At 43.1% G+C, this 16,453-nt stretch overlaps 1 protein-coding gene across 4 annotated transcripts in view; it reads left to right on the top strand.

Annotated features, from left to right (window-relative positions):
* NONO (non-POU domain containing, octamer-binding) overlaps positions 1–16,453 on the top strand; it is a 73,599-nt gene that overhangs the window by 49,721 nt on the left and 7,425 nt on the right. The window contains exons 2-5 of one of the 4 annotated variants that reach the window (XM_011943096.1): positions 4,609–4,715; positions 5,390–5,446; positions 12,831–12,993; positions 14,006–14,199. In XM_011943096.1, coding sequence (XP_011798486.1) covers positions 12,840–12,993; positions 14,006–14,199 — 348 coding nt within the window. In that variant the 5' untranslated portion in view covers positions 4,609–4,715; positions 5,390–5,446; positions 12,831–12,839. Of the gene's footprint in view, positions 1–4,128; positions 4,716–5,389; positions 5,447–12,830; positions 12,994–14,005; positions 14,200–16,453 lie in introns of those variants that run through there. The other 3 variants (XM_011943095.1, XM_011943097.1, XM_011943098.1) reach the window with 3 other exon arrangements.

Below are 16,453 nucleotides of genomic sequence, written 5' to 3'. Positions count from 1 at the left end.
TGCACACCTGTAATCCCAGCTACTTGGGAGGCTGAGGCAGGAACATTGCTTGAACCCGGGAGGTGGAGGTTGCAGTGAACTGAGATCATGCCACTACTCTCCAGCGTGGGCAACAGAGCAAGACTGTCTCAGGGGGAAAATAAAAGAAAAAAAAGGCCTCTCAAAGCCTTGCTTGGACCTTCTTTCTCTGTTGCTTTGGCTGACTCCTCTCTATCATCTGCCTCTTAACTGTAGATGTTTTGCAGGCTTCTGTCCTAGGTTGTCTTTTTTTTTTTTAACTTCAGTTTTCTCATTCCCTCATGCCCTCAGCTTCCACTACCAACACTAGGTTGACAACTCACACATTGTCTATGTCGACAATCCAGACCTCTATTTTGTCATTTAGACCTACATTTCAATTGGCTTGTAGCCAATTACATGTTATCTCCAGCCGGACATTCTGCATACACTTAAACTCAACATGACCAAAACTGCACTGATTGACTTTCCCCAAATTTTGCTCTTCTGCCTCTATTTACTATCCTGGTTAGTGGCACAACCAGACTTCGAGGCACCCAAATCAGAAACCTGGGAATCATTCTAGTCTTCTTCCATTCCTTACCCCCTACATTTAACTGGTTATTAAGTTCCCTTGATCCTACCTTCTAAATATCTGAATTTGGTTTCTTTCTCTTTACCCCTACAACCACTGCTGTAGTTCAGTACTTCCTGGTTTCTTACCTGAATTATCATCATTGTATCCTAATTGGTGTCCCTATCTCCTAGCATAACTCCTCCAATCTATTCTACACTCTGTTCCCAGGGTTATATCCATGTCCTCTTCCCTGGAACCTATGAGTGTTAATTTATATGGCAGAAAAAAAGGACTTTGCAGATATGATTAAGTTAAGGATCTTGAGATAGAGAGATTATCCAGGTGGGCCCTAAATGCAATGACAAATGTCCTGATAAGAGAGAGAGAAATTTGACACACAGAGACGAGGAGAAGGCCATATGATGATGGAGGCAGAGACTGGAGTGAAAGGGCCACAAGCCAAGGAATGCCAGCAGCCACCAGAAGCTGGAAGAGACAAGAAACAGATTCTCCCCTAGAGCCTCTGGAAGGAGTATGTCCCTACCAACACCTTGATTTCATCTCAGTGATAATGATTTCAGATTTCTGTCCTCCAGAACTTTAAGAAAATACATTTCTCTTGTTTTAAGCCATCAAATATGTGGTAATTTGTTACAACAGCCTCAGGAAACTAATACAGTGACTTTCTAAAATTCAATCCTATCACAGATGGAAAAAAATGATTTTCTCTGTCTCTGTCTCTATATATCTATCATTCCATCTATGTATTTATGTATCTATATGTCTATGTATGTATCTATCTACCTATCTGTGTGTGTATACCTGAAAGAAAAAACTACCAAAATGTTAAAAATTATTTCTGGACAGTGGGATTATGATGATTTTTATTCTGTGCATTTTCCAATTTTTCCCTCAAAAAGCATATATTACTTTTGTAATCAGAAAAAGCAATATAAATTATTTTTTTAAACCCTTCAATGGCTCCCCATCACTTACAGATTAAAGTGCAAACTTCTAAGCATAGCACAGGGCCTTAATTTTTTGGTCTTTGCCTATGTCTCTAGCCTAATTTCCTATCACTCAGCCTCCCAACTTTTCTTCAGCCATGAAAAACTACCCAAAACATATCATTCTGCCTCTGACACTTTGCATATTGATCTTTTTGACTTCATCCTCTTGGTCAAGAACTAATTCATATCAGGGAAGGTGGCTCATGCCTGTAATCCTAGCACGTTGGGAGGCTGAGGCAGGAGGATGGCTTGAGCTCAGGAGTTTAAGACCAGCCTGGGCAACAGGGCAAAACCACGTTTCTACAAACACACAAACAAACAAATTAGCCGAGTGTGGTGGTAAGCGTCTGTAGTCCCAGCCACTTGGAGGCTGAGGTAGCAGGATTGCTTGAGACCAGGAGGTCAAGGCTGCAGTGAACCATGTTCATGCCACTGCTCTCCAGCCTGGGTGACAGCCAGATCATGTGTCAAAATAAATAAATAAATATATAAACCAATTCAAAGGTATTCTTTCCTGCGAAGCCATTCCTGATCTACTTAAGCAGATCCATGTTACCCTTTACTGCTACTGTACCTCCAATACGCTACTATTATTTTATTTGCATAAGGTATTGCAATTATTGGTTATCACATGAACATCTTTCCAATTATTTTATTAACGTATAAATTCATTAAAATGTTATTGAATCTATAGTGGTTTTTTGTAATTATGTATTTTCTCACTCAGCAGATAACTAAAAACTATCATGTGGCAATCTATAAAATGTTTGACATTAAAAAGTAGTCCTGGGCAGGCACAGTGGCTCACGCTTGTAATCCTAGTACTTTGAGGGGCCGAGGTGGGCAGATCACTTGAGGTCAGGAGCTTGAGACCAGCCTGGCCAACATGGTGAAACCCTGTCCCTACTAAAAATACAAAAGTTAGCCGGACGTGGTGGCAGGCCCCTGTAATCCCAGCTAGTCGGGAGGCTGAGGCAGGAGAATCGCTTGAACCTGGGAGGCGGCGGCTGCAGTGAGCCGAGATCACACCACTGCACTCCAGTCTGGGCAACAGAGCGAGACTCCGTCCCCCCGCCAAAAAAAAAGTGGTCCTCCGCTGGGCGCCCTGGCTCATGCCTGTAATCCCGGCACCTTGCCAAGCGGAGGTGGGATTGCTTACACCCAGGAGTTTAAGACCAGTCTGGGCAACATGGTGAAACCCTGTCTCTAAAAAACATACAAAACGCCCCCCCGGGGCGTAGTTGTGCACTCTTGTAGTCCCAGCTACTCAGGAAGCTGAGGTGGGAGAATCGCTAGAACCTGAAAGGCAGAGGCTGCAGTGAGCCGTGTTTGTGCCACTGCACTCCAGCCTGGGTGACAGAACAAGACTCTGTCTCTAAGTAAATAAATATAAACAGTACATACATAGAAAATAGAAATGCAAGAAAGTGGTCATAATTGCTATCTCTAGAGAATGAATAGAGGGGGAGACTTTTCTCTTTATACTGTTGGGTAGTTTTTGTTGCTGTTTTTTTTTCCATGAGTAGGTATTAGTTTTCTTCTTCTTTTTAAACTGAGACGAGGTCTCACAATGTCACTCAGTCTGGAGTGCAGTGGCGCGATCTCTACTCATTGCAGCCTCTGCTTCCCGAGCGAGCTCAAGCTATCCTCCCACCTTAACCTTAACCTCCCGAGTAGGTGGGACTACAGGGACGCTCGACCATGACAGGCTAATTTTTGCTTTTTTTTTTTTTTTTTGGAGATGGTTTTTCACCATGTTACCCAGGCTGGTCTCGAACTCCTGGGCTTAAGCGATCCTCCCATCCCGGCCTCTCAAAGTGCTGGGATTACAGGCATGAGCACTGCACCCAGCTAGAATTAAAAATTCAGGTCCTCAGTTGCATTAGTTCTATTTCAATGGCCACTTATAGTTAGTTAGTAGCTGCCATATTGAACACAGCAGACATAGGACCCTTCCATCATTGCAGACAGTTCTATTGAACAGCCCAAGTCTAGATCATTGCGTTCCCACATAAGGTGGTGCGCATTGGGATACCCTGCAACCCTGAGTGTGAATTAATTAATGGGAATTAACAACAAATACTTAACAATTGATCCTTGTAGTCCTTGGTTAACCACGGGGGCAGGGCGAGTTAGGCATTACTGAAACAATGAAGGTTAGTTACTGATAGGCCTCCTACGGAATATACAGTCTGATCTAGAGGCCTACAATATATCCATGGCAATGATGACACCTGTTGAATCTCTCTGTAAATCATAGGAACAATAGCGATGTTTGGACTGCTAGGTTTTCTGGTTACCATGGAAATGAGGGTGCTGGTTACAATTCTGTGTAATCACGCAGAGACTAAGGTGTGATGCACCCCCTCCTCCCCCACCCCGTTTGTAACCATGACCAAAGAGTTGACTATTTCATTTGCGTTTCCCGAGTAGCTCCAGCAACAGGAGAAGTACCTAGAAATCTGATTAAGTATGTGGTGTCAGGATGCAAGCCCTAAAAAGGAAGTGTGAAAAAAGAAACATGGCGGGGCACTTTTTCAGTAGGAAAAGGCCAAATCTATTACATTGAATACAATGACATTGTTACTCTTGCTTCTTGCACAGGCGCAGTGCAAGACTGCTCCGAGCACGCCTACGCGCGCATTTTCTCCCCTTCCTCTCCCTCTTTCCACTTTCCTCTCCCATTTTCTCCTCTCCTTTCCCCCTCCCACCACTTAGTCTTAGAGTCTTTCAGTTATTTCGTTTATGTCTCTCCTTCCGACCCCCAGCCCCAGCTCCTCTCCTTTTCCTTTTCCCCCTCCCCCTTTCCTTTTCCGTCTCACGCGCCAGGCCGCGTGCACATGCGCATTAGGTACAGAGCCTCGCTCTTTGTCCCCATCTGTCGTTCACACGAACGCAAGCCTTTGGCATTCGGCAGCCAATAGAATCTAAGAAATGGCGGAAAAATGATTCCGCCTCGGGAGATAAACCTTGATTGGCAATTCAGCTAACCAATCGAGAACGCCACTTTGTACCCCTTGGGAGGCACCGAGCTCCGTCGTCTCGTTTCCGGCGGTCGCGCGCTCTTTTCTCGGGACGGGAGAGGCCGTGTAGCGTCGCCGTTACTCCGAGGAGAGACCAGTCGGTAGAGGGTGAGTTTTGGGACGTCTTGGTTCTTGTTTGGGAGGGTAGTGGGATTTCTTGGAACAATCAGCGAAAGAAGAGGCTAGGGCGAAGCTAGGTTTGGAGGTAGGATGGCGGTTCCGAGGCCCCTTGAGGCCTTGTCTCCGCCGCCACACTACCTTCTCAGCCCACCCGCGGGGGCCCACCTCTGTTAACTCGCTTCGCATCGGGCTTTCCCCGTTTTCGTTCCCGCCGCATTTCTTTGTGCAACTCATCTCCGAATCTTACCCGTGTCAGTGTAAGTTGCCGGCCTCTGAGCCGCCCTGGGCCCGAGGGTGTGGGGTCTATTATGAGAGATCGCTGAAGTCGTGGTTGGTTGGAGGAGGAGGCGCTTTGTCAGGCGCTCCTCCTCTCGGCCCCGCGAGGCCATTAATTCAGAATGGGCAAATGGGGCCCCTCGAGCGATATTTCTTTGTCAAAACTCTTAGTTGGAAAGTTCCTCTGCATATCCAGAGCCCACCGCTTTCGTAGTCTGATTTCTGTATGCCCTTTTTCTAGTCTTAACGCCTGGCTCCTTGACGCATTTATATAGCATCACTTTTTAAAATGAAACTTAAATTTATGGATTTCGCATCGAGTATTTTATTTTCCAGATTGAGAAACTCTTATCATAACCTGACACGTTTCTTTGTGTTTTTAACAGAGAAGTCGAGGTTAGAGAGAACTGGGAGGCACTTTGCTGTCTTTAATCGAAGTTGAGGTAGGTGTAAGGGATGGCGTTGCCAGACAAAACACGGGGCACCCAGTTGAATTAGAATTTCACATACACAACCAATTATTTTTAAGTATACGTTGCATAGTTTCAATTAAATTTGAAATTCAAATTTAATTGTGGGTTGTGTGTTTTATTTGCTAAATCTGGCAACTCTAGTGGGGGGGGGCGGGGCGGGCTGGCTGTATTTATACTGTGGCTTTGTCCACCTTCCTTGTTATTAAATGAAAAATCCTAAGAAAGTCTTAGCAAAGGACCTTAGTTCATTTTGCAGCTTTCAGGCTGGCCATCCAGGCGGCCATCTCAGTCTCGTAAATTTATAGATTTAGATATGTGTGATACAGTGTTTGGTCCTGTACCTGAACATTTGTTCAATTGTAACATGCCCAGTAGTTAGTCTTTCTCAACCAGCAATACGTATTTTCTCTCAAAATTCTTCATCAGGATTATTAGTCTCAGGAACACATAAGTAGATAGAAATCGTTGCTGCTGATGTTTGCGCTGTGTTCACTTCAGAGGCCCAGTATTTAGGCGACAGTGAATTTATTACTCTGAAGAGGGCTCTGCACATATTTCCAAATTATATTGGTGGTCATGAGAAGTAGGTGATAGGAAGAAATACTTCTCGAGCTACTTGCTACTTGGTAGGCACTGTTCTAGGTGCTTTATACAGTGTGACAGTCTTCACTAGTGCATTCCATCTTGGGCCTCTCCGGGGCCAGGGGAAGAGAGATGTTACCTGGAACCCAAATAGGAAAAGATGATGCTGATGCCCACCTTACCCCATCCCCAGCTGTTTCCAGGGTGGACTTTAGATTTTGTATGTTTTAACTTCCTGCTTTTGTATCTTATTTTTTAAAACACTATTTCCTTTTTTTTTTTTTTTAAGGTATCTCATTTGCCATGAAACTGCTACACTTACTTGTGGCATTTAAAATCCTTACAACTTTTTGAGAAAACAATGTTGCACTATGTGGCAGGGGTCACAGGGCAGATTCTATTTTTAAGAATTTTATCCTATGGAAATAATTAAATGGAAATAAAACTGAAAGCCAGAAGACATTTACTGCAGCATTGTAATAGGAAAAGCCAAAAACAACAACCTAAATGTCTTATAGTAGGGTGTAGTTTAGTAAATTAAATTAGTACATCCTGGGAAACTTTATATAGTCATTAAAAATTGCAATTATGTTGACGTTAGCAGAAATTCGGAAACTCTGAATATACAAGGGTGCATTATCAGTTACCGAAATGATAACATATGTCTAAATAAGCAAGAATGGAAAATTGTGGGAGGGATATTTAATCATGGATATGTCCAAAGATTTAGCTATGAGCATTGATTATGATGGTGAAAAATAAGCAACCCAGGTGTCCAACACAATAGGGACTTGGTTGACAACTGAATGCTGTATCCGTTAACGTAAAAGATTTAATGACGTGAAAACTGTTTATGATACATCATAAAGTGGAAGAAACAGGTTACAGAATAGTTTTTATCATACCTCATTCAAATACCTAAATTAATGATTAGAAGGATATACCAACATGTTAACAGTGACTATTTTTAGTGGCAGGTCTGTGGATTTTTATATTTGTATTTTTATTTATTTTGGTTTTTCTAAATTTTCTATATTAATACATTTTGTAATAAGTATCTGATTGTAATTTCTGTTTAAAAATTTTTAAATAGAATTTTACATTGTACTTTTTGATACCTTATAACATTAATGAGAAACATAAAATTGATTAAATGATATAAATGTGAAAATTTAAATCTTTAAATGTGAAATGTCAAATATTGTGAGGTTTATTACCATCTGCCTCCTTCCACTCCCTATCCACTTTACCTTCCTCCTCCGTTTTATTTTCCCATAGCACTTACCTCTTCTTAAGTACTATATAATTTACTTATATATATTGTCTCTCACTAGAAGTAAGCTCTGTAGGCAAGAATCTGCTTTGATCACTGATCCACTCTAACCATCTGGAATAGTGCCTAGCAAATGGTAGGCATTCACTGAATATTTTTTGAATGAAATCGTGAATTGAAAAATTATCAGTAACCTACAAGCAATGCAATTTTCATTTTTGCCTACCTTCTGTTCCTGGTCTATATTCACATCTTTAAAATAAAAAAAAACCCTTTCCCCATTAGAGTATCAGACATACTCGTGTTTATGTGGTCTTCATAATTTTTAATGCTGTGAATATTCTGTTGTATAGATGTACCATAATTTCATGAAAACCTTTCCCCTAATTTTGGAAATTTAAGTCATTTTTATTATTTTGTTACCATAAAGGCCATTACAATGAGCATTTTCATGAGTGTAGTTTTCAATTTTAAAATTATTAGGATAAATTTCCAGGAGTAGAATTTCCGAATTAAAGACTATGAATGAACATCTTGATAGCTCTTGTTAACTGTTGTCTTACTAAACTTTTGGATACAGAATTTGGTAATTGCATTGATGTTTTCAGTTTTGGTGGGATGTGACATAAAATGGATTAGGAATGTTTTTATACACATGAAAGTATTCCCATATATACTCATCGTCAAAATCAGTAGTTATCAAGCCTGTGTCACCTTTCTTTCATCTGAGAAATATAATTTTCTGTGTTTATTATGTTTTGAGACAGACTCTGTTGCCCAGGCTGGAGTGCAGTGGCACCATCTTGGCCTACTGCAATCTCCGCCTCTCAGGTTCAAGTGATGCTCCTGCCTCAGCCTCCTGAGTAGCTGGGATTATAGATGCCCACCACCATGCCCAGCTAATTTTTGTGTTTTTGGTAGAGACGGGGTTTCACCATGTTGGTCAGGCTGGTCTTAAATTCCTGACCTCAAGCAGTCCACCCTCGGCCTCCCAAAGTGTTGGGATTACTGGTGTGAGCCACCACGCCCAGCCAATTTTATTTTTTGTTTTTTGTGTTTTGTTTTGTTTTATTTTGTTTTGTTTTTGAGATAGTCTCAATCTGTCGCCCAGGCTGGAGTGCAGTGGTGTGATCTCGGCTCACTGCAGTCTTTCTCTCCCGGGTTCAAGTGATCCTCCTACTTGAGCCTCCCAAGTAGCTGGGATTACAGGTGCACACCGCCATGCCTGGCTAATTTATTTATTTATTTTATTTTTATTTTTGAGACGGAGTCTAGGTCTGTCGCCCAGGCTGGAGTGCAGTGGGGCGATCTCAGCTCACTGCAACCTCCGCCTCCCGGGTTCAAGTGGTTCTCCTGCCTCAGCCTCTCGAGTAGCTGGGATTACAGGCGCCCACCACCGCTCCCAGCTAATTTTTGTATTTTTAGTAGAGACGGGATTTCACTGTGTTGGCCAGGCTGGTCTCAAACTTCCTGACCTCATGATCCTCTCACCTCGGCCTCCCAGCGTGCTGGGATTACAAGCATGAGCCACTGTGCCCGGCCTAATTTTTGTATTTTTAGGAGAAATGGGGTTTCACTATGTTAGCAAGGCTGGTCTTGAACTCCTGACCTCAAAATGATCCACCCACTTCCGCCTCCCAAAGTGCTGCGATTACAGGCGTGAGCTGCCGTATCCTACCTAATTTTCTTTATTTTTATTTATTTGTTTATTTTTTGAGGTGGAGTCTTGCTCTGCTGCCCAAGCTGGAGTGCAGTGGCGCGATCTCAGCTCACTGCAACCTCTACCTCCTGGGTTCAAGCAATTATCTTGCCTCAGCCTCCTGAGTAGCTGGGACTACAGGCGCCCGCCGCCACGCCTGGCTAATTTTTGTATTTTTAGTAGAGATGAGGTTTCACCATGTTGGCCAGGCTGGTCTCGAGCTCTTGATCTTTGTGATCTGCCTGCCTCAGCCTCCCAAAGTGCTGGGATTATAGGTGTGAGCCACCGCAGCCAGCCAATTTTCTCTTATTTCAAAGGAAGCATATAGTATTAATACGATGCTCATAAAAGTCCTTTTCTGCATCTTTTCTTCAGCTAAATTATTACTAGAGTGTCTTGTGTTTGAGGGAATGGATTTAGGTTTGATGTCCTTTTAATTCCTGGAGAACCGTCCTTGAATAAGGAAGACTGTCCTCAGTTTGTTAACCTGATCAATTTGAAAATTTTCATTTTAAAACTACACTTTTGAATTCAGTCTGGATTATACCAATAATCTTGTTTTTTTTTCTTTATTTATTTTTATTTATGTATTTATTTTTATTTATTTATTTTGAGATGGAGTTTCGCTCCTGTTGCCCAGGCTGGAGTGCAGTGGCCATGATCTCGGTCCACTGCAACCTCTGCCTCCCAGGTTCAAGCGATTCTCCTGCCTCATCCTGCCAAATAGCTGGGATTACAGGCATGTGCCACCACGCCTGGCTAATTTTTGTATTTGTAGTAGAGACGGGGTTTCTCCATGTTGGTCAGGCTGGTCTTGAATTCCTGACCTCGGGTGATCTGCCTACCTTGGCCTCCCAAAGTGCTAGGATTACAGGCGTGAGCCACCGCGCCCGGCCTGTTTATTTTTGAGACCAAGTCTCACTCTGCTGCGCAGGCTGGAGTGCAATGGCAGCATCTCTGCTCACTGCAATCTCGGCCTCCTGGGTTCAAGCAATTCTCCTGCATCAGCCTCCCAAGTAGCTGGGACTACAGGTGCACACTACCACACCTGGCTAATTTTTTGTGTTTTTGGTAGAGACAGGGTTTCACCATGTTGGCCAGGCTGGTCTCAAACTCCTGACCTCAGGTGATCTGGTCTGCCTGAACCCCCCAAAGTACTGGGATTACAGGCATGAACCGCCGTGCCCAGCCTATTTTCTTCATTTTTTTGAGATAGGGTCTCATTTTGTTGCCTAGGCTGGAGTGCAGTGTTATGATTTGCCTCACTGCAACCTCCTCTTCCTGGGCTCAAGTGATTGTCCAGCCTCAGCCTCCCAAATAGCTGGGACTACAGGCATGAGCCACTGCACCTGGCCTCCCCTCCCCCCTACCTTTTTTTTTTTTTTTTTTAAATAGAGACTGAGTCTTGCTATGTTGCCCATGCTGGTCTCCTGGGTTCAAGCCACCTTCCCACATCAGCCTCCCAAAGTGCTGGGATTACAGGCCTGAGCCACCATGCTGGCCTTGTTTTTTTTTTTTTTTTATTTCAACATTTGGGAGCACAGAACACTTGTTTTCTTTTTAATCTTATGTTGATTTTTAAATGATAGAATTTACTATTTTTATTTTTTTTATTTATTTATTTTTCTTGAGATAGGATCTCATTCTCCCTGCCCAGGCTGGAATACAATGGTATGATCACAGCTCACTGCAGCCTCAGCCTCTCAAGTAGCTGGGACTACATGAGTGTGCTATCATGCCTAATTTTTTTATACATATTTTTTGTAGAGATGCGGTCACTATGTTGCCCAGGCTGGTCTCTAACTACTGGGCCCAAGCAGTCCTCCCATCTAGACCTCCCAAATTGCTGGGATTACAGATGTGAGCCACTGTGCCCATCCTGTTTATCTTTTCTCCTTTTATTTATTTATTTTTGTTTGTTTGTTTTTGTTTTGAGACAGAGTCTCACTCTGTTGCCTAGGCTGGAGTGCAGTGGTGTGATCTCGGTTCACTGCAACCTCCGCCTCCCAGGTTCAAGTGATTCTCCTGCCTCAGCCTCCTGAGTAACTGGGATTACAGGCATGTGCCACCATGCCCCACTAATTTTTGTATTTTTAGTAGAGATAGGGTTTCACCATGTTGGTGAGGCTGATCTTGCACTCCTGACCTCAGCTGATCCCCTGGCCTCGGCCCTCGAAGTGCTGGGATTACAGGCGTGAGCTGTCTCGCCTGGCCTGTCTTTATGTTTGCTTTTATTGCTTTAGTAGTCATTTGTCTTTCCGTTGTGATTAATAAATGTTTAGAGTGTGTACCGTATGCCAGTAGTGAGCCAGCATTTTCACATGTTTATTCTCATAGCCTCTTTGAGAGCGGTATTATCATCCCCTTTAGAACAGCTGAAGAAACAGGTACAGAATAATTTACTAGTAAGTAGTACACAATTGAGAAACACAATTCAAACCTAAGGATGCGTAACCTCACAGCCCATACATGTACCACTGTTACTTACACAGTATGTACTGTGGGCTAGGATTGGTAGGTGCCAGAGAAGATAAGACTTTACTAGTCTTTGTCCTTGTGATAACCAGAATCTATTTCAATCATTTTGTTTTTATAGTGTGCCTAAATGTGTGATGGGGCCAGGTTTTAAGAGTAGATTCTTTTGGAAAAGTAGTTTTCTATTAAGGTATAGTATTGAACTGGGAAGTTCCTTAAGCCGTTCTAGTACAAACTGTCCTCATCCAGTACTCATTTAGTTTTTATGTGCAGTATAACTGCTAATGCCTGGTTGTTTTTAGATTTTTGTTTTTATTTTATTTTTTTCAGATAGGGTCTTGCTCGGTTGCCCAGGCTGGAGTGCAGTGGCACAGTCGTGGCTTGTTACAGCCTCTAACTCCTGGGCTCAAGTGATCCTCCAGCTCCAGCCTCCTGAGTAGCTGGGACTACGGTGCTACTATGCCTGGGTAGTGTTTTTTTGTTTTGTTTTGTTTTTTGGAGACAGAGTCTCTCTCTGTACCAGGCTGGAGTACAGTGGTGCGATTTCGGCTTACTGCAACCTCCGCCTCCCAGGTTCAAGCGATTCTCCTGTCTCACTCAGCCTCCCAAGTAGCTGGGATTACAGGCACCTGCTATCATGCCTTGCTTGTTGTTGTATTTTTAGTATAGATGTGGTTTCACCATGTTGGCCAGGCTTGTCTCAAATCCCTGACCTGGTGATCTACCCACCTCAGCCTCCCAAAGTGCTAGGATTACAGGCTTGAGCCACGCACCCAGCCTGCCTGGGTCATTTTTAAATGTTTTTGTAGAGATGAGGTCTCGTGGTATTGTCTAAGCTGGTCTTGAATTCCTGAGCTCAAGTGATCCTCCCACCTCAGCCTCCCAAGTACCTGGAACCACAGGCGTGTGCCACCACACCCAGCTAATTTTTGTATTTTTTTGGTAGAGATAAGCCATGTTGCCCAGGCTGATCTCAAACTCCTGGACTCAAGTAGTCCTCCCACCTCCGCCTCCCAAAGTGTTGGGATTATAGGCATGAGCCACTGCACCCGGCCTTTTTCTTTATTTTTTCCTTTTTTGTTTGATTTTTACTATATTTTGTAACCTCCAGAACGCAAGATTTTTTTTTTAACATAGTTTCCATATACAACACTGATAGATTTTTGAATTGTTGTTTTTTGTCATAGTTGTTCAAAGTAACCAATTGTTTGCCTCTGGCAAAAGCCAGAGCACCAAAGGTGATGAATTACATGTAAGTCATCAGGAAGGTGGCTGATTGTGTTATTAGTACTGAATTAATTTATTAGTCTACTTTTTCTTTGTAGGGTGCAAAAATGCAGAGTAATAAAACTTTTAACTTGGAGAAGCAAAACCATACTCCGAGAAAGCATCATCAACACCACCACCAGCAGCAGCACCACCAGCAGCAACAGCAGCAGCCGCCACCACCACCAATACCTGCAAATGGGCAACAGGCCAGCAGCCAAAGTGTGTATATGCTAGGTGATGGAGTAGAAATAGATTCCCTCCGGGAATGGTTTCTTGGTTTTTAGATTAGTTTCTCGGGCTTATAGGGGAATAGATAGACCTTTATGGCACACCTTTGTTCTTTTTTCTCTTTACCTCTTAATACTTCTTATGATGGAAAAGGCTGATTTTCCAAAACCAAGGAGCAAACATGTATGACAGCAGTTGAGTACAGGTTGCTCTGCTGTGTTGACACATTCTACTGCTAAACAGATGTCTGCATGTTTTACCTCAGCATGGTTCTTAGGGGTAGTCATCAGATGACTGGTAGTTAAAAAGAATATAGAAAAGTCTTTAAGGCTTAAATGGAGGAGTCTGGTACTGAGTACTGTACTTATAGCCTTGAGCCTGTACCAGCTCATTGTGAAAAGTCTTTTAAGTATATGTTCCCGTTTGAGTACCAATTGTGTGCCTCTAAGACTAGAACCATCCCAACTTTATTTCCAGAGATTACTATAAAGAATTGCTCTTTCATAACTCATCATTCCGTTGCCCCCAGCCTGAAAGAATGGGAACTGTTAAGGTTATGAAAATTGGTGAGAGATTAGGAAAATGGAACCGTTACTTTGTTTTGTTTTTGTTTTTGTTTTTATTTTTGTTTGTTTGTTTATTCTCATCTGAAGGTACGTTTTGAATGTTAAAAATCTGATCCCTTGTAACATAGGGCTCCTTCCTTGCATTACTTAATTTTTCTCTTTGGCCAGTAGCGCCTATATTTTTCTCTCTCTTGCTTAGTCCAGCTTGACTTCTGGCCTGTCATAGAGCTGTTCAGATGTCCTTGCAGATCTCTGCATACTGCTTTCACATTCTAAGGCACAATATACTCATAAGTGGTTAGGTTGCCTTGGGAAATGGTGTTTGCATTCTCTACAACAATTAATGTTTCCTAATCTAGCAATGGTTATAGGTCTTTGAGGATACAACTGTAATTCTGTTTCCCCAATCTTTTAAGTGACTGTGTGTCTTCTCTCAGATGAAGGCTTGACTATTGACCTGAAGAATTTTAGAAAACCAGGAGAGAAGACCTTCACCCAACGAAGCCGTCTTTTTGTGGGAAATCTTCCTCCCGACATCACCGAGGAAGAAATGAGGAAACTGTTTGAGAAATATGGAAAGGCGGGCGAAGTCTTCATTCATAAGGATAAAGGATTTGGCTTTATCCGCTTGGTGAGCAACTGTTGGCTTTTGAGGCATGTGCTCTAAAGGTGGGGAAGCTGAAGAATAATAGATATGCAAAAATAGGCAGTGGAAATGATTCTCAGATGATTTGTTCATTAAAAGCTTGTTGATGAAACAACCACCAAAATGACACATTTTAATTTTTCCTCATTGGTTTTGTTTCAAGGATAACAGGTTTTTTTGCCTAGGATACTGGAGTTAAAGTATCCCCTTTTGAGACGGAGTATCACTCTTGTCGTCCAGGCTGGCGTGCAGTAGTGGGATCTCAGCTCACTGCAACCTCCACCTCCTGGGTTCAAGTGATTCTCCTGCCTCAGCCTCCTGAGTAGCTGGGATTACAGGCATCTGCCACCACGCCCAGCTAATTTTTGTATTTTTGGTAGAGACGGAGTTTCACCATTTTGGCCAGGCTGGTCTTGAGCTCCTGACCTCAGGTGATCCACCCAGACGTGAGCCACCACACCTGGCTGGAACTTCTTTTGTTTTAATTGGGAAATTTCAAACATACAGAAGTAGACAGAATAATAACCTGCACATATGCATTGTATAGCTTCAGTAATTATCAAGTTGTGGTTAATTTTGTTTTATCTATACCCTTCCCCTATTTGGTCCCCCCATGATGAAGAGATGGGTGTCTCACCCTGTTGCCTTGGCTGGACTTGAATTCCTGAGCTTAAGCAATTCTCTGTCCTCAGCCTCCTGAGTAGCTGGGACAGTAGACACGCACCACGGTGTCTGGTTTATTTGTATCTTTAAAATTTTTTTTTAAGTTGAATTAGCCAGACATGGTGTGTGTCTGTAGTCCTAACTACTCAACTAGGCTAAGATGAGAGGGTTGATTGAACCTAGGAGTTCGAGATTACAGTGAGCTATGCTCATAGCACTGCACTTCAGCCTGGGTGATAGAGTGAGACCCAGTCTCTTAAAAAAAAATTGGTGATGGTAAAACAAACATAACATAAAATTTACCATCTTAACCATTTGTAAGTGTAGACATTATTTTAAAATCTGTTTCGATTTAGGGAAAGTATATGAGAGGAAAACATTTCTAGACATTATCTACCTCCATAAATGGAAGAGAATAATGTGACAGCAGGATCACTGAGTGGGGTGGTCAGAACTGGTTTTCATTCCAATCTGCCACTAACTATACTATATAGGCAAGTCATTTTTCTCTGTGTATCAGATTTCTCTTTAGTAATATGAAAGGGATCCTATCAAGGTTTGTGGTTCCAAAGAGGCTTCTTGGAGGATATACGTGATTCAGGTACATCCCTAGCAAAAATTAGACTGAGCACGGTGGCTCATGCCTGTAATCCCAGCACTTTGGAAGGCCAAGGTGGGCGGATCACTTGAGGTCAGGAGTTTGAGACCAGCCTGGCCAACATGGTGAAACCCTGTCTCTACTAAAACTACAACAATTAACTGGACATGGTGGTAAGCGCCTGTAATTCCACCTGCTCAGGAGGCTGAGGCAGAATCGCCTGAACCTGGGAGGCAGAGGTTGCAGTGAGCTGAGATCGCTCCACTGCATTCCAGTCTGGGTGAAACAGCAAGACTCCATCTCGAAAAAAAACTAAAATATTCTGGGTGATTTTAGGGTAGTCTTTGTGTTTTTGTTTTTGTTTTTTTTGAGACGGAGTCTCGCTCTGTCGCCCAGGCTGGAGTGTAGTGGCCGGATCCTGGCTCACTGCAAGCTCCGTCTCCCAGGTTCACGCCATTCTCCTGCCTCAGCCTCCCGAGTAGCTGGGACTACAGGCGCCCGCCACCTCGGCCGGCTAGTTTTTTGTATTTTTTAGTAGAGACGGGGTTTCACCATGTTAGCCAGGATGGTCTCGATCTCCTGACCTTGTGATCCGCCCGTCTCGGCCTCCCAAAGTGCTGGGCGTGTTTTTGTTTTTTTGAGACGGACTTTCACTCTGTTCCCAGGCTGGAGTGCGGTGGCGTGATCTTGGCTCACTGTAACCTCCACCTCCTGGGGTCAGGTGATTTTCCTGCCTCAGCCTCTGGAGTAGCTGGAACTACCAGTGCTTTCTACTGCACCCAGCTAATTATTTGTATTTTAGTAGAGACGAGGTTTCACTGTATTAGCCAGGATGGTCTCAATCTCCTGACCTTGTTATCCACCTGCCTTGGCCTCCCAAAATGCTGGGATTACAGGCATGAGCCACCATACCCAGCCAATGGTCTTTGTTTTCTGGATAATCTGTTGTCACTTGGGAGAATAATACCTATGAAATTG

Source organism: Colobus angolensis, unplaced genomic scaffold (genome assembly GCF_000951035.1).
Source record: "Colobus angolensis palliatus isolate OR3802 unplaced genomic scaffold, Cang.pa_1.0 Scaffold216, whole genome shotgun sequence".
Taxonomy (NCBI): domain Eukaryota; kingdom Metazoa; phylum Chordata; class Mammalia; order Primates; family Cercopithecidae; genus Colobus; species Colobus angolensis.
Note: the sequence above shows the minus strand (reverse complement) of the source record. Positions and strands in the feature narration are given on the sequence as shown.